The sequence below is a fragment of the Microtus ochrogaster genome, unplaced genomic scaffold (assembly GCF_000317375.1).
Source record: "Microtus ochrogaster isolate Prairie Vole_2 unplaced genomic scaffold, MicOch1.0 UNK19, whole genome shotgun sequence".
Taxonomy (NCBI): Eukaryota; Metazoa; Chordata; class Mammalia; order Rodentia; family Cricetidae; genus Microtus; species Microtus ochrogaster.
In genome coordinates, this window is record NW_004949117.1 from 5,392,711 (window position 1) to 5,411,715 (window position 19,005).

At 42.7% G+C, this 19,005-nt stretch overlaps 1 protein-coding gene across 1 annotated transcript in view; it reads right to left on the reverse strand.

Annotated features, from left to right (window-relative positions):
• Nucleotides 1–208: 208 nt before the first annotated feature.
• The window catches only part of Dcaf13 (DDB1 and CUL4 associated factor 13), a 28,651-nt gene continuing 9,854 nt past the window's right edge, over nucleotides 209–19,005 (reverse strand). The window contains exons 5-11 of the mRNA XM_005367536.2: nucleotides 17,944–18,099; nucleotides 14,095–14,172; nucleotides 12,739–12,821; nucleotides 9,379–9,543; nucleotides 3,641–3,776; nucleotides 2,070–2,233; nucleotides 209–385 (exon numbers count right to left, since the gene is read on the reverse strand). Of these exons, the coding sequence (XP_005367593.1) occupies nucleotides 298–385; nucleotides 2,070–2,233; nucleotides 3,641–3,776; nucleotides 9,379–9,543; nucleotides 12,739–12,821; nucleotides 14,095–14,172; nucleotides 17,944–18,099 (870 nt within the window). The 3' untranslated portion in view covers nucleotides 209–297. The remainder of the gene's footprint in view (nucleotides 386–2,069; nucleotides 2,234–3,640; nucleotides 3,777–9,378; nucleotides 9,544–12,738; nucleotides 12,822–14,094; nucleotides 14,173–17,943; nucleotides 18,100–19,005) is intronic.

A 19,005-nucleotide genomic window follows, 5' to 3' on the forward strand; every position in this document is an offset into this window, starting at 1 on the left:
TCTCTTCATGGCAGGAGCACCAAATGCTGACAGGACACCAGGCAAACATACACGGTGTTTTCACCTGCCTCACGGCAAATGAAAGCACACGCAGCCTTTGCTCCTGTGCAGCCAGCCTTTAGGTCAGCCACAGGGTGAGCAGGAAATGCAAGAGGAGCTGAGTCAGGGAGGGAAAGGAGAGAAAAACACACAACTGCAATGTTTACTATTAATCCAGAGCCAGGACGTTTATTTACAGAGTTCCCAGATCAGAAGTAGCAAATAATTATATATCAAGCTCGGTAGGAAGAGAAAACATTATTTCACAACTGCCACTACGTGTTTCTTCCTCTCTGACACAACTGGCACAGATCCAGGCTTGCTATGTTTACGACGATTCATTTCCCTAGAAATAAACAAAATACATAAAATATGAGCAAGTACATAAAAAAATCATCTCAGCCAACAGACACAAATTTTAAATCATAAAGCATTTTCTTTCACTAGAAAGACCACTGGGGAAAAAAAATTTCCCAATGAGAATAAGGTGAAAAGTTAAATTCAACTTTTGTTATTTAATTGCTTTGTATTTTATGAATCATCAGTGTCTAAGGCTATACCTCTCTGAATGTACCTGATCTTTTCTGATCTTGGAAGCTAAGCAGGGTCAGGACCGGATAGTACTTGGAAGGGAGATCACCTGGGAATACATGGTGCTGTAGGCTTTAAAGCCAGGTGTGCTGGCGATGCCTTTAATCCCAGCACTCAGGAGGCAGAGACAGGCTGATCTCTGAGTTTAAGGCCAGTCTGGTCTCGAGAGTGAGTTACAGAACTGCCAGGCCACCACACTGAGACTGCCTCCAACACAAACAAACAAGATGACAACAAAACAAAAACAAACAAAACTTTCAGCTTCTTCTCTAAGTCTGAAAGGTAACACAGTTACTAAGAGACATAAACATGATTAAACCCCACATGTACGCTAGAGCAAAGCAAGAGTAACCTATACAGTTTAGTAAAGCAACCCCAGCAGCTCTAGAACGTCCACACTGCATTTCTCTATGGGCTCCATGAGTATATCCATAGGAGAGTGGGGGGGGGGTGGATTCAAATGCTAACTTTCCCTGCTGCTCAGGTTGAGAAAGGATCACCACTTGAGCCCAGGAGCTGAAGATCAGGTTAGGAATCACCGTGAGTCCCTCATCTCAAGAAACAGACATGAGATCTCGGATATTATGATAAAACACATTAGAATGTTTTAAAGAAATGATTGCTAAATATGAGTTTTTAAAATTCTTTGCAGTCCAGGTTGGCTTTGATCTCATGGTCCAGAGTACTGGGATCATAGGAATTTGGATTTGTTTAGAAAATAAATAGGATAGCATTTCATAATTACAGCTACATTAGAACTGATTTTTAAAAGCATTGTGTGTTTGTAATATTAGTACTGGAGAGGAGACAGGAGGATCCCTGGGGCTCACTGGCCAACCGGTCCAGCAAACAGGTGATTTCCAGGACCGGTGAGACTGTTTCACAACAGTAAGATGATACAGAGGGACACTTGCTGTGGGCTTCTGGGCACAGGGATTCACATACATGTGCATGTTTGCTCACACATACGCATGCACGTGCACGCTCACACACACAAGACAGAGATTTCATAAACGGACAGATCATAAATCCGTCACCATCCTTACACAGGAGCTATGCTAACGCTCTCTGTACTGTTCCAATGTTACAACACCCGCTGCCAAAACAAGCACAGCACCCCAGTTCAACATAAAACAGCTCCTCCCTCTCTCCTATCCATGCTGCTCACGCTGCAACTGTACTGTTCCAACTGAGAAGTGTGTTCTTATTACGGTCATTCACTTTCTTCACTGGTACTTTACACATACTCTTAGATGATATTTCCCCACTTTTGGAAAAGAGGAGGAAAGCCCAGAGAGTTGTTCAAGAAATGTCTACTGCACATTAGTATATAGACCACTCCTTTATAAGAAAGTGTGCGTTTGACTATGGGGATGAGGGAGCCGAGGGGGAGGGCAATTAAAAGTGCTGAGGTTAGAGGCAAATGTCCAAACACATACTTCCGGCGACGGGATTCCCTCATGATGCGCTGCTCCTGGATCTGGCTGTAGATGGATTTCGGCAGATGTCGATGGCGAGCAATGCGTTTCACATGCGGATGATACTGAAACTTTTCCTTTAACTTCTGGTTATAATCATTCGCTGCTTTTTCTCGTGATGAAAGCTAAAGCAAAGTGCATTTTAGTATCTTCAATTCTTTAGTTTTCTTGGGTATAAAAATCTAGGGAGCACCCCTTTCTCCTCCCCCAAATTCAGCTTTTACAACACACAAGCAAAATGGCCAGTGAGCTTGCAGGCCTCTGCGAGCCCAGCAGCTCTGAAGCCGCACGCCGACAACGTAAACACCAGGTATAGAGCACAGAAAAGGCATCCATTGCAATTAGTCACCTTAGGTTTTGGTAAAAACCTAACTACACGAAAAGAAAAAAAGTGTTTGGTCCCGTAATAGGTTTTGTTTAACAATGCTAAGAACAAAGCAAACACACTAGAACATTTAATAATGAATGAATACTGAGACAGAGTGAAACACCTAATGATAACTGAATTTAAAATAGAATGACCTTCCGTTATTGCTGAGTGTGCCTGGATTTTACTTCCAGGGCTAAGCAGAAAACACTTCAAACCTAACATTCCCCTTTTAGTACTTGTCTCTCAGAAACAAGCTGTACATTCTACAGAGGAAGGTGGAACGTTAGAAAATGTAAACAACAACAACACCCAAGTCAACCATTATCTTACAACCCGGATGCAGCTGCATTGTCATGGACTCTACTTTCAATTTAGGTTCTGAGTCTTTGGCACTGATGATCTCTCAGGGATGTGGAGCTCAGTCCCACTGCTGTGACAGCAGCGGTGTCTTCCTAACCCACACTCCGAGTCTCTCTACATCTCTCTCCCACCAAAGAAAACGAAGAACCAGGAGAGCATGAGGGTGATCAATCTGAATTCATCAAACCTTCTGATAACGGGCAGTGGTGGCACACACCTTTACACCTTTAATCCTAGCACCCAGGACGCAGCGCCAGGCAGATCTCTGAGTTTGAGGCCAGTCTGGTCTATAGTGTGAATTCCAGTCCAGCCAGGGTTACACAGAGAAAGACTGTCTTGAAAAACCAAAACCAAAACCAAAACCAAACCAAACCAAACCCACAAAAAAGAAAAACAAAGCCTCTGAAAGCACACTTGTGTGTGGACACCTAGAGCTGGTGCCGGGAAGGCTAAAGTCCACATGGGGTCGTCCTCCACTGCTCCCAGCTTAGTTGAGACCAAGTCTGTCTCTGAACCCAGATCTTGCCAATTAGCTGGTCCACCAGTCTGGACAGGGAGCCGCAGGGAGCCTCCTCATCCTTAGCACACTGTCAGGGTGTACTGGCCTGTTGCTATCTATGTCTGGTATGTTCTAGGAATAAACTCAGGTCCCCCAAAAGAGCCCTCTGCCCAGCCTTGCAGGAAAAGTCAGTAAACCTTTGTTTGCTTTGGTGCTGTCTTTTGGTTAATCTGATCAATCAGGTACTTCAAAAAGCTTTTACAATGACATTCAGGAACACTGAAAGCTGGTCTGTGGCCTTACCACGCCCAGCTTCTCCGAGGCGTTAGCCTTCCAGAGGCGGATGTTCATCTCGTCAGAGCCACACATGATGTACTTGCTGTCAGAGGTCCACTTCACACAGATAACATGCTGCATTCTCTTTGTGTGATACACTTCCCTGCAGAAGAGGAAATTTTAAAACAGATTTCTTTAACCACTGTCTACCAGGGACCAGAAAACTATTTTTGTGTCCTGAGAAAGTATAAAAGGAAAATTCAGTTTAATTCCATTAGGTTCTATTCTAAATACCTAGGAATTAAAATTAAAAATGGATCACTTGACATGCAATAATAGAAATAAATATAAACACACTTAGCAAAACGAGATACAAAACTGCTGAAAGTATAAGATACAAATAAAATTTAATTTCAATTCAGGGATAACTTTGGGAGCTTCCTCCACTCCCACTTTCAAGACAGGGTTTCCCTGTGTAGCTCTGTAGACCAGAGATCAGCCTGCCTCTGTCCCCCAAGTGCTTGGGTTAAGGGGGTGAGTGTGCTTCCACGCCTGGCTAGACATGGCTTATTCTTAACAAATACTGACTCATCCCCAGTGTAATTCAGGTCAACAGCCACCACCCCTCAATGACATTTTACTGGGAATAAAATTAATGCAGTGGCCTCCAAAGAGCTCACCTGAGCATGCTGGAGCCAGCTCTGCTTGATGCTTGGGTACTGTCTTAAAAAAATCTAACTGAAGTGAGAGTTTATTTACATGTGTGAAAACAGGGAGGGCTGCAGAAGTGTCTGAGAGGCTGAGGTAAGAATCATCTCCTGAAAGGCAGGGCGAGTCGGAACTTGGGATGCTGTAAAGCAGGCTGGGGGAGTTCACAGGAGCTTCTATACGGGGAGTGTGAGGAAGGGCACTTCAGAGAGAGGAAAAAGTCAAAAGAAATTAAGATGAGCTTTTTTAATTCCAAATGCAGAAAAAACAAGTCAAAATGCAGATGCATAACAGAAAGGTAACAAGTCTAACAAATTATCCACAGTAAAATAAACCAGACAACCACATCAGATAAAACCACTTACAGACCGTATCTCTAGATGCACTTATGCACTAGCCTTGTTCACTGCTTTAAGGTATGGACTAAACATTAAAACTGTAAGAAATTTACTTTTAAAAAAGGAACAATGAAGCCTGGATGAGAGACTTGTTCTTCTCTTCAATGTCCTGATTTTTGCATGCTGATCTCTTACCATCTCCACTTTCCTAAAAGCCCTCTCTGACACACACACACACACACACACACACACACACACACACACACACCCCAAAACTAGAATTTCAATTAATCTTCAGTAACCACCAAAAACAACTTGCTCGTGTGACTCAGTCAAAGCTCCAGCAGGCACTGAAGCAACTCAAGGTCCTTCTCAGTGGTGAACTATGTAGTCCCTAGCCCCTTGTTGACAACATGCTGAGTGTATGAAGTTCACTAAACATTATAGTAGAAGACATTTTTTTTTGTTGTTTTTTGTTTTTTGAGACAGGGTTTCTCTGTGGTTTTGGAGCCTGTCCTGGAACTAGCTCTTGTAGACCAGGCTGGTCTCGAACTCACAGAGATCCGCCTGCCTCTGCCTCCCAAGTGCTGGGATTAAAGGCGTGCACCACCACCGCCCGGCAGTAGAAGACATTTTTAAAGACAAAATAGTCTAAGCCCACTTTCTCTTGTGAATGCTACTGATTTTGCTTGCTGGCTTAGTAAATTGTGATCGGACTTGCACTACTGGAGCCCTACATTGTGGAAACACTGAACAGAGCCCCTGCACAGGCACACCATGGCAGGTGCACAGCATGAACAGACACAACAAATAAACACATATTTCTAACAATTAAAGCACATTCGAGAGCCAGCATGATCTATATACCCACCTTAAATTTACTCAATGGGTTACAGAAATAGATCGCTTGTCTGGCATGCATGAAGTCATAGGTTTGCTTTCCAGCACCATATAAAACCAGACATGGTGGTACATGCCTGTAAGCTCAGCACATGGGAGGCAGGATCAGGAGTTCAATGTCATCTTTGGATATATAGCAATTTACAGTCAGTCTGGAATATAAAAGATTCTTTTTTTTCTTTTTTAAGAGACAGGGTTTCTTTGTGTAGCCCTGGTTGTCTTGAAACTCACTCCATAGACCAGGCTGGCCTTGAACTCATAGATCTGCCCGCCTCTGCTTCCCAAGTGCTGGCATTAAAGATGTGTGCTACCACCCAGCACAAGAGACTTTTAAAACAAGACAAAACTAACCCTCAAAGCTAAAGAGTGAACTCCAACCATTTTAATGTCTTTCAAGAGCAAATACTTTTAAAATAACATAAATAACAACATTCAAAGTGTTGCATAAGCTTGGTTACACATGCTCTCTGTAATGACAGAAAGGAAGAACAGACCATGGAGGATGAACTGGAACTAGCTCTCAAGCAGATAAAGGAGTGGCATGTTTGGATAAACAGGAAGAAGAACACTACTGAATGTTCAAATGACACCAGAACAAAATCCCCCATCAATGGAGTGTAAGAATTCCTATCTATAACTCTGTTACCACCTGAGCTTCCTAGGTAGACCTGCATTAAATAGCCCAGCCTTTGGGCTCCTGAGCTATACCTCAACTATTCCACTTCCTATTCTCTGACTCGTTCCATCCATTCTTTGCTTACACACCATAGTAGCACAATCCCGCTACCTTTAGAAAGCTAGATGCCCAACAAATGATGGAGTTTTTGATTCTTCATACTTTTACAAGCGTAAGACTCTTGTAGGAAACTGCAAACTTCACAGGAACGTGGGGGAATGCCACGGTCATTACAAGAGCCACCAGCAGCAGAGGACAGAAGTGTGCAGTGAAAACTGAAGCCCTGAGAATACTCACTAGTGCACCTGACTCAAGCCCAGCAGCCATCGCAATCGTCTGCTGGGAATGAGTAAGACGCGGTATCAATGCAGCTTCCTCACATTAGAGCGGAGAAAGTTACAACAGTGAGGACTTTAGACACGCAGAGTAGCTAGGACCGAAAAGGTGGAGTTCCCCGCTCTCAGGATGGCTGTATGGAAGGTCTTTCTTACTGCACTACAACAGTGTGGTATCTCCCCTTTCTTCCCTTCATCACCAGCTAGACACATCACTACAGCTTTCTCCAGGAATCCTGTGCTCTGGGAAAATGCTCATACACCGTAAAGATCTATCACTCGTATTGGTTTAATACGCTGATTGGCCAGTAGCCAGGCAGGCAATATAGACAGGACAACAAGACTAGGAGAATTCTGGGAAGAGGAAAGGCAGAGATGCAGTCACCAGTCAGACACAGAGGAAGTAAGATAAGAATGCCTCATTGAGAAAAGGTACTAAGCCATGTGACTAAACAAGAATTATGGGTTAAGTTCTAAGAGCCAGTTAATAATAACCTAATAGGCCAAACAATTTGTCATTAATATAAGCCTCAGTGTGTTTCTTTGGGACTGAACGGCTACGGGACCAGGGAGGGTAAAAACTTCTGTCTACAATCCTAGGTCACTCAACCAAGAAAGGGAAAACACACACACACACACACACACACACACACACACACACACACACACACACACACACACACGTGCATTTATATATTCATCTAAATTATTTTCTTTTTATGTTTTAATAGGCATTTATGAGCAATCATATATCTCTGACTGACTATCCTAATCTGTCAACAGTCTCTGTCTGTCCCACTGTGATTTTGTAGGACAGCCTGTGTGGTTAGTTTTGTCAATCTGACAAGCAAGAGTCACTCGGGAAGAGGAAGTTCAAATGCCTCCATCAGATGAAGCTATAGGTAGATCTGTGGGGCATTTTCTTGATCAATGACTGATGTGTGACAGCCCATCCCTGGAAAAAGGAGTTCTAGTGGTTTAAAAACAAACCAACCTGGTTGATCAAGCCATTGGGAAGTAAGCCAGTGAGCAGCATTCCTCCATGAATGCCGCTTTAGTGTTTGCCTCTAGGTTCCTGCCTTGAGTTCCTGTCCTGACTCCTGATAGGGAATCTCTGTAAACCAATTATCTTTAAGAGATGGGACCAAGTTAGGGTGTGGCTTTGTGCCTTCTCCTTGTATGGTTCCCTCACAGCACAGCTGAGCTTGGACTTCTTGTTTCTGTTTCCTGAGTTTGCCTCTTATAATAAATAAAAACGTAACTGTTTTATCTTCTAGCTAGCCTGGTTATTTCTCAAATCGAGATAATTCAACAGACTCCCCTTCATGACAGACTGACTAGGATGTATAAATCAGATACTCTTTCCTCCCCAAGTTGCTTGGTCATGGTGCTTCGCCGCAGCAATAGAAAGCAAACCAAAACAGCCTGGAACTTACAATCTTCCTGTTTCTACATCCTGAGGAGCACCAAGCTTAGTGTCCTAAGTTTTATGGGATCAATTGTTTCAGTTTCCCTTGGTTTATGTGTGCTTACAGGAGAGCGTCTGAGCACTCCTAAGAACAGAGAGTGTGCATGCAGTTTGTAAACCACAGCACATGAGCCAGGCTCTAAGGAGGAGTGACGGTCTAAGGAAAGAACCATGGGTACAGCACTTGCATGAGGGCCTAGTAACATCCCCAGCATCACCAAGTCAGCCAGTGAAGTAAAAAATAAAGTACAAAATTTCCGATGTCTCTGAAAATGCCACAATTTTCTATCAACTGCCTCAACATAAAAATACACGGATGTATAAATAGCACACTGAATCACATATAATAAGTGGTAAAGTTAAGCTGTAGGAAACAGCTCATACTAAGTGTGCTCATAGGCTGAGATACCCAGTGGATCAGCGTAGCATCTCCCACCTCCCAGCTCAACAGAGGACACAGGTGAAGTGACCAAGTTAATGCCATCTTGTCCCCACTGCATTTTATGTCTGCTTTTCTACTTCGCCGCCTTCCAGCCCCCTCGACAGCCACATCTGCCTTGGCAACGCTTTGGGGACTGTCCGTGAACCTAACCACGGTCTAGACTTATTACACAAAAAATTTGGTGTTCGTGTAACCTTAAACATAAAACTACAATAAATCAGAAATAATTGTCGTGTAATGTCTAGAATGCACTGCTGAGGCTTGCAAGAGAGCAGATGCTACCATACGGGAAGATAACCCCGCCCCAGTGGCATTCCCCTGAGCACGGAAGTAAATTGGGATTTTGTCTTTTAAAATGATGTACCCTGAGCTTGGTCACCAAGAGACATTTCAGAAGCACAAGCCTGCTCTTGGTCTAGCCATTAATAAAATGTCTCAGAACTTTTCATCGGATTAACTCTTGATTGTTGGTAACTACCTTGTGTGGACCACTTCATAGGTTCTGACTAACCTAGAAAGGAGGAGAATGAGCTCAATATCTAAACCGCTTTTCCTGCACATTTTTGCCTGGTAGAGTAAGTTGAATTTGAATGTGTAAAAAACAATACCAGGGAGTAGTATTCATTGCTTTTAAAACTACTTTCAGAAAAAGAAATTATCTGAGTTCTTAACCATCAAATTCAACTTTTAGTAAGATTATTAATTATATGGAAATAATCTTCTACTCAATAAAACAAACCACCTGATTTGATCCGACACAATTCAGTGGAGTGACACTCCATGTCACAATCCCCAAGCCCTATTATATACACACCACCAGCCACCTTCTAAGAAAAACAAAGGGTTACCAGGACTAAACAGACCATGCAAACCCACGTGGCTCGTGCCAGTCACATACCTGCTCCGGCTCCTCTCCACAGGGAAGATTCTGATAGACTTATCGAAACTGGCAGACACAAACTCTTTCCCAGTGGGGGAGTAGTCCACGTCAAGTACTGCAGAGACGTGATCCATGTGGACCTGAACAGGCGTGTCCAGGGCACGCATATCAAAAGTATACAAGCTGTAAAACATCATTAAATGTTTCATTCAAATTTCTGCAAAGAAGCCATATGTAGTATTAAAAGAACATTAGCTAAATAAGGACTCCCTCCCCCCTTAATAAGCAGTCCGATTCTGAATACGGTTAAGGCAGGTAAGACACAGAGAAAAACACCAGTAATTCTGCTTTGGGACATCACATAAAATAGAAAATAGCAAACCAATGTGACAGCTCCATGGGTAAGGGTGTACCTGACAGACTAGTGACCTGAGCGCGGTCCTCAGGACCACGTGGTGCCCTCTGACCTCCACACGTGCATGATGGGTTGTGCCCGTAGATGAGCACACTCACAAATGTGGAAGGGCCAGAGAGCAGCCTCCTCTGTGGGGACAGGAGTTCACATTCTGGAACAGGGCCTTAACTGATCCTGGTTACGCTAGCAATTCCCAAACTAGGATAACATAATTCTCTTTCCTTAAACCCTCAATCTATAGCCATTTGTTAGTTGTCTGGACTAGGATAATGATAGAAGCCAACACATACAGGCAAGCATTTATAAACACTCATAATATTGCTATCAAAAGACAAGCCACTCTGGGTAGGGTACTTAGGGCTTCATGCCTGTAGCCTCACCAACCAAGAGACTGAAACAGGAGCAAGTTCTAGGCCAACCTGAGCCCATCTCAGAAAAGACCAAAACAAACAGCCCAAAGCACTGCTCCTTCTAAGAACCTCCAACAACCCCTAGGCGTGAGCCAGGGTCTCTCTGATTTGGAGCTTTAATTTCTGACTTGACAGCTACAACACACTGTCCTCCTGGCACGTGATTCCCAATACTTCTTTCCTTAAAACACAATGCTTTTCTAAAAATTGTTTCAACCTTCTGTGGAGAAAAAAAAATGCAAATCTGTTCAAATTCCAAGCACATTAATCCTTCTGGACAGGATTGCCTACGGTCATTCTTGAGGAGCATCTACTCTATACCCTTCTTCCTACAGACAGCAAGACCCACTTCCTACAGTAACAGCTGGATGCTTTAGATCTGAATCTTTAGATCTGACACAGAGCAGAGACCCCACAACAGACTCTTCTGTCTGAGCGAGGCTCTCATGCAGCCAAATTTTCTCCATAGCAGATAACCCTGAACTCCTCATCTTTCTTGCCTCAGTTTCCCCAGTGCTAGGATTACAGGAATACACCATCATACTCACCAAGAGTATTTTAAAAATAAGGACAATTATGAAAAACTAGCAGTCATTTCTTATAAGAGATATGTCTGGTTTTAGGAACTGTATGTAATTCTTTCCAAGGCAAGAAGTGAGAATTTCCAAGAAGGCTCTGAAAAAAGATTATTTTGGCGAAGAGCTAGTTCACAATGTACTTTAGATCTTAGCAGAGAGGTCACTGAGCTGCAGAATGACTCTTGTCTTTTGTTGTCTTTAATTGCTCAGCACTCTTTCATTTCAAAGCATCTATTAGAGGAAGTAAAGGCCTCAATGTGGCTGGTACTGCTAATGGCGCCGCTGCACTTCTCAATACAGGAATCCTACGAGAGAACTTCAGGCAGTGCCACTGAAGAACCTGTAGTTCCAAGTACGAGCTGATACTGCTGTTTAGTCTCTAATCTATACAAAGACTTTTTACTTATGTGCATGTGTGTGCGCTTCCTTGTCTGTGTGTGCACTACGTATGTGCAGGGGTCTTCAGAAGCCAGAAGAGGGCGTCAGACACCTGGAACCAGACTTACAGGTGGCTGTGAGCTGCCCAACGTGGGTGCTGGCATCAGAACATGGGTCTTCTGCAAGAGTAACGAAAACTCTCTAACTGATGAGCCATCTCTCCAGCCTCTGGTGGACAGATTTAAAATACAGAAAAATCTAAAGTTCAAATCCACGAAGTTTGTATCTTCTCAAAAAAGTTGTTAAAAATGTACTTAAAAGGGCTGGAGAGATGGCTCAGTGGTTAAGAGCATTGCCTGCTCTTCCAGAGGTCCTGAGTTCAATTCCCAGCAACCATATGGTGGCTCACAACCATCTGTAATGAGGTCTGGTGCCCTCTTCTGACCTGCAGACATATACACAGACAGAATATTGTATGCATAATAAATAAATAAATATTTAAAAAAATGTACTTAAAGCCAGGCAGGGATTCACACTTTTAATCCCAGTACTCAGGAGACAGAGGCAGGCAGATCTCTGAGTTCAAGGCCAGCCTGGTCTACAGAGTAAGTTCCAGGATAATCATGGATACACAGAGAAACCCTATCTTAAAAAAACCAAAGAAAGAAAAACGTCCTTTAAAATAATAATAAATGCATTAAAAATAAAACTAAAGTAAGACTGATCTATACTTTTCACTGGATTAGGCTCTTTGGCTAACACATCTGACCTGACTGGACAAACACCGAGGCAATGGATGGGACAGCCAATGGGCAACGTCCAACAGGAGTAAAGCATCACATGAGGATCTAGATCTCAGAGTTCAAAGGAAGTCTGCCAGGTCAGCTTTTCAGGCACAGAACATATATGCAACTACTAAGCTAAAAATTGAAACAATCACTTTCTGTTTCTTTACTAATGACAGCAGACAGTTTAACTACAAGAGCTACAGCTGCCTGAGGAGTCAGAAACACCTGTAAAACACCATTACAGGTACGGTAATGTACGGGCCAAGCACTGTTCATGTTTGTTCTGAAACGATGTCTTTCTATAGAACCCAAGCTGGCTTTGAACATACCATGTAACCCTGGTAGCCTCACACTCAATTCTCCTTCCTCAACCTCTGGAATGCTAGGAACACAGACTTGCAACACTACAACTGCTGGTCCAGTCGTCACTTAAATGGCCTACAGCAGGGATCATATAGTTTCCTGTGCTTGGCCAAAGGAGGCATCAGGTCTGTACTGTAACTCCCCAGCATGGGCATCACAACATGAGGGCAGCCAGACCAGGAGACAGCAAACAATCACAGCCACAGGCATGAACTGTGGCACAAACAGGATTTACCCAAAGATGCCAGTTTACTGTTCTTTGTCTAAGTTATTCTAAAATCCAAAAGAATTTTTTTTTTCTAAAAACTTCTCCAATTTGGGAAATTATTTTCAGCCTAAGAAAGGCAGCTTCCAAATTCGTTCACGAAAGCGCCCTCAGCAGGTGAGATGTGCATGTTAACAAGGCCATGCAGCGAGTAGATGAGTTTCTAAGGAGAGACACTTACTTATAATCTTCATTTGCTGCAGTAAAATGGAAAGCTTCCATAGGGTTCCAGCAGATTGTATTTGTTCTCATATCCAAGATAACCTGAGAAAGGATCACCCACCACCACAAATTAACATATAGGAAATAATACATCTACTTTCTTTTGGTCTGATTTGAACAAGTCCTTTATTATGCACAGTGCACAATTCAGAGCATGGGGAAAGAAATCAATGACTATTCCTGAGAACAGAGCAGTAACTACAGTTAACACCTAGCCCCTGGACTTCAAATGACAAACCCAAGTAAGCACTGCCTTACTGTTTAAAACAAATGAACGCAATGCCAGCTGGGCTGAGACTGTGAGTGCACCAGACGACAGACTGCAGTTACTGTCTTCCATTCACTAAAGCAGGCTGTGTATGCAGATGTGTGTACTTGCAAAGACTACTATTCAGTAAACTAGAACTTCATGTCAGCTAAAAAGTATGTCTTTTTTCTATAAATATACAGCAAGGTACTGGGTAATACCATCAAAGTTCATGTATCACAGGATAAATAACTAATTTTCACTTTTAATGAATAATATACTAATCTCATTCTTCCTACTTTTAATATTTCTGAATCTATCAACATATTACAAAATGTTTTTTTTTCTTATTCTTTTGCTAGAGTCTCATTGAGCCCAAGCTGGCCTGGAACTCAATGTCAGGATGACCTTGAATTCCTGGTCCTCCTGCCTTCACCTAGCGAGTGCTAGGACCGCAAACCTGGACCACCACATCTAACTGACAAAAGGAAATCAATATGTGAACTGTGCCATACACTCATGGCGCATGAATCACATCTAGCCCTTCTTGTGCCCTGACAATACTACAATGCTTGATGTCAACTCTTCTTAAAATGGTAGTCCACTCCATGTACAAACAACATTCCTCTCTTGACAGTCGGCAAACGATGTATTAACTTTGATATCTAAGTCCTGAAATGACCATGGCGAATGAAAAAACTATGGAAAACCCCCTCATCAACAAGACAGTGCTTGTCTAACAAAGAGCTGAACTAGCATCAGCATATAATTAAAATAGCTGCCATATGGATGAGTGCTAAAACCATTTTGAATAAAATAATGGCTATGCCGCATGATAATCAAGCCCCCTTCCAATTAGTACATATTAAGTAATGCAATGAAACATCTTTCATTTTAAAAACTTCAATATAGCAAGGACTAATGAAACTCCTAAGGAGTACTGGCATTATTGAAGTCTCAAAGAGACAGAGTCTAAAATCAATGGAGAGCTGGATGTCATTACCATCGTCACTTGATATACAGAATGCCTTAACAACTGTATGACACTCAGACAAGACCAGAACTCACCTTCTTCAGAGGCGTGGCTTGCCGCATATCATACAGTACTATATTCCTATCAGAAGCACAACTTCCCAGGATAAATGTCTAAAAATAATGGCAACAATCACCAATTAAAATTCTGGCTTGGAAGCAAATGATGTCTATTTAAAACAAAAATCATTTATCTTTAATATTTAAGTTAAATATTAACTGTAACACTGACTATATCCCATTTTATGAGGGTATAATAAATTACCCATAATCTCAGCTAAGACAAGTATTTTCATGTTTAAATCTCCATGCATGTATTTTAGGTAGTGGCAATAACAGTACGCCCTGTTTCTAGCAGAACGTATTTTACTTACCTGCTCTCCAATGTAAGATTTAGTTACTACTTTTGACTGCTATAAATAAGACTTCAGGAAATATTTTCAGACATTAAACTCTTCTTTTGAATTGTTTCCTTAACATAAAATTTCTGGAGTGGCATTAGTGAATCAAAAGTGTCAACGATTTTATGAATTGTGACATTTAAGGTTGCTTATTTTTTAAAAGTGATGCTAATATCACTGTCATGTGAGAATGTACTTTTTATTACAACTATGACAATATTTCCTAAACACTCAAATTTTTTGCTTTATTAGAAGTAAACATTTCCTTTTGTTTGTGGCTGCTGCATAAATATGCCCTGTCCTTTATCCGACTGAGTGTGTACACCATGTGCTTGTGCGTGTGTGTGGTTTATGCATGCATGCGAGTAACGGTGCACGTGGAAATCAGAGGTCAATGTTGGATGTCTTTCTCCTGCTCTCTGTCCTATCCTTTGTCACAGGACATCTTCCGCAGCCACCATCCAGCTCCAGTGGCTGGTCGGCACATTCTGGGATCCGCCTATCTCTGCGCTTCATAGCACTGGGTTGCGGACATGCACTAGCGTGCCTAGTTCTTACATGAATGCTAGAGATGCAAGCCCAGGTCCTCATTATTGCTCAGCACACGTTATACTCCCTGAGCTATCTCCTGAGCCATGTGTGTCCATCTGTCTTCCTCCCCTCCTTCCACAGGAGTCTTTAGCTCACTACACTGTCCAGGATGGCATCAAGCTTGTGACCCTCCGGTCTTGGTTTCCAGGCATGTACCGCCACATGACTCATGACACTTATGACAGGCCTTGGTGTTGAGTGAAAATGGGCTACCATCCAGTAGAGGCCTGATTCCACTTGTGCGTGTACGGTGTGTGCATATGAGGGGTGGGCTCGCCTGTGCCTGGAAGCCAACTGTGCTGCTCTAGCCTTCACATGGTTTAGCGCATGCGTGTAATCTTCACAGGTGTGGACACTGGGAAACAGCCTTACAGGAGTGAGTTTTCTCCTTCTGCCACATGGGTTCCAGGAATTAACTCAGGCTTCAGGCTGGTGGTATGTGGGCAAGTGTGCTTACCTACTGAGCCATCTCCCCCATCTTCTTAGCCCTTCAAAAATCTTTGAGAATTCATTTATTTTATGTGAATAACTGTTTTGCCTGCATGTATGTCTGGTGCCTGTAGATGCAGAATAGAGTGATGGGTTCCTTGGAACTGGAATTACAGATGGCTGTGAGACACCCATGTGGATGCCAGGCACCAAATCTAGGTCTCCTACAAGAACAGCAAGTACTCTTAACCACTGAGTCATCTCTTGGCTCCTCTATCCCCTTTATTTTCTGAGACAGTCTTTCACTGACCCTGAAGCTCACCATGTTGGCTAGAACTGACCTGTGAATCCCTAGGATTCCTGTCTCCACGCCTTAACATAGGTTCTAGGCATGCTGCTATGCTCAGGATCCCTGTCTCTGCACCCTAACATAGGCTACAGACAGACCACATGCTCGGCTTCTACATGGGTGCTGTGGATCCAAGTTCAGTCCTCTAGCTTATACAGCAGGCCTGTTTCCCACGAAGTCATCCCTCAACACTCTTCCTTAGTCGTGGCTCCAGATACCAGAGCTCTTGGCTTCTGTCTACCACCACTTCCTGTCGCAAGCAGAGCAGTTCCTACGATGTGCACAGAGTTTAATGAAATAGAAACGAAGGGAAAAGGCATGATCTGGGTCCCCGTTTTCAAAAGCCTGTCTCAATGGTTGCTTCTGAGATCTCTGTTAGCTGCCCCTTAACCTCTTAACTTTTAGTAGCTTCTCATTATGTTACCTTTGAGTAAGACCAGGGCCAATTTCTAAAACAAAGACTTTGAAATGAACATAGCAAAAAGTTCCACCCGGACTGAATATAAACTTTCACATTGCAAAATGTGACAATCCTCAGTATTAACTTCTGACTTTACCAGAATTTTAGGCTTCAATATTTTAACAGAAAATTAATTATTAATGAATAAAGGAAATAACTACTCTGTTTGTTCACAGCAATCGGCCCCGCCCTCTCCATTAGCTTTAATACAGGGTAAGAGACATGCACATCATTTGCTTTTATCACTAAGTCAATTCATAAGATAAAAAAAAAAGCTAGTGGACAAATAGAGCTATTAAATAGGCAAGTTTGAAAACCATGGTCGATAGGTCATGACCAGTAATTATGATTTCACAACTGGCCATTAGCTCTTCTGATATGTTCATCAAAATAGGAAAGCAAAATATTTGTATGCCCTGTCAAAAACTAGCAATCACTGTCTGTGTTTCCTGCTGTGTGTTAGTAACGACAACCAAAGAGAAGACGGGGAAGGAAGATACAGGAGGCACCCAGAACACATGGCTCTGACAAAATCAAGACTAGGGATCAGTGAACCTTCTCCATAAAAAGCCAGAAAGAAGGTATTTTAGGCTTTACAGGCATGTGATTCCCAGAGCAATGATTCCAATTTTTCACTATGGTAAAAAAGTGGCTACAGACAGTAGAGTAAGAGGGTCTGCTTGTGTTCTAGTGAGACACTGTAACAGGCAGTGGATACGCTGCAACCCCTGCTCTGGGCCCGTGGGCAGCCTCACGCAGAAATGTGAATCCAAGCACATTCTGGAGGCAGGGTAGCCATGTCTGCTGGCCTCTTGGCAAACTGTCTAGCACAAGCTCACACTGTGCTGCAGCACACCACGTCCCAGCACACGGCATGTACAGTTATACTCCGCTACTCTGGCCTAGCTGTCCCTCCCTCTCTTACCACACTGGCTCTGAGAGAGTCTGAAATCTGCATTCCAGGATTTCCTCTTACAAATTTACAAAGTAGCTTCCTAGTAACACTGAAAGAAAGGGTGTCTTGACTGAGTCTTCTGGACAGTGAGGCCATTTATTGTTATGCATTCAGAAAAGATCATGGAAAGGTCTGGAATCCAATGGCCCCATTAGCCTCCAGGCCAGCCTCTCTTCCCAAGTTCACAAATAGATAGTATGCAAGGCCAACCTCACATCTGCACTTAGACCAAGAAGGAATTAGGAATAAACTCACGTTTCAGAGCACAGACGACCTGAAAGTACTAACCATGCAGTCCAGGAGTGGCCATGCATATTACTGTGAGCCATGGGCACCCTGTCACTTACAGACATGGACCAGCATGCTCAGTGCTCACTCTCGTGACCGCAGGAGGACAAAGGAAAAGGAGCATCATCCTCAAAGTACAATGGTACAGATGGAGCAGTGTGGAGAGCATGGAAAGGATCGCAAGTTCAAGACCAGTCTATGATGCACAATGGCTTCAAAAACAAAACCATAAAGAGGCAAGTATTTATTTGGATTCTACTCTGAGGTCAGCTGAGAGTTCACAGAACCCAAATATAACCTGGAAAACTTATCAAATGCCAGAAAACCATTCAAATGTAGAAAATGTTTCCTAAACAGGACTCAGACTTCATGTTAAACAATAAGCAGAACTTATTTTTTAAAGGAACATTACCTCAATGGGGTTAAATTTAACACTGCATATACTGTCAAATCCCCAGTTCATTGAGCACACGGGGCTGGTTCTTTGTTCATCCCAAATGTCTACTTGCTGTCCACAGGTGGCGAAGACAGGGTCTTTCCAGTGATGGTCAATGCCGGTGTACACTGTCTTTGGAAGCGAAGGGTGTTAGACACGTGCGCCTCACTAAGACTTTAGACCAGCATACTTTGGAAATCCTTGCTACAAAGAACTTCTTTACTGTTCTCCCACAATCCTTTACCACCTACTGTGAACCGAGCTTCCTACATTTGGGGAGTCACAGGATTGGCACATCCAGAATGTAATAGGCAAACTTCATTCTGGAAAAGCCACCTTACCAATCATGCCATCTCCCCTTTGGGTAAATGTAAAGAAATTTCTTTGAAGTCCTTCATTAAAGGGCAAAAAGTGCCAGATGGCAGGGATGGCAGTGGACACTTTTAATCCCAGCACTCAGGAGGCAGAGGCAGGAAGATCTCTGTGAGATCAAGGTCACAGCTTGGTCAAAGACCTAATTCCAGGACAGCCAGGGCTGTTGCAGAGAAACGCTGTCTCGAAAAACAAAAAATAAAACAAAAAGAATATTCTGAGACAAGAATTGAAACCAGAAGCTGTACCTAAATATACACTAATGCACAATAGTAAAATAAAGCAACAGTTTTTTAAAATGCACATATTTAAAGATTAAACTGAGCTTCAGAATTTTGTATGCTTAATACAGAATGTCAGCATTACAAACATGTGTAAGCCAAATGTTGTAAATCGCACTTGGGCTGTCTCTGAACCCATGAGACTTGAAGAACAATTTCTGAGAAGTTTAAGATTATATGAGAAGCACAAAACCAGACAGGAGCCAAGCTATTATTCTCCTAACATTTACCTTACACAGTTCTCCCAGGACTTCCATAATACTGCACAGCAGCCTCTACATGACTTGTGATATCTAGCATGGATGTAACAAACTAAAGAGAAATAAAATTCTACTACACTGAGCACCAAACAGCTATTCATATATATATATATATATATATATAT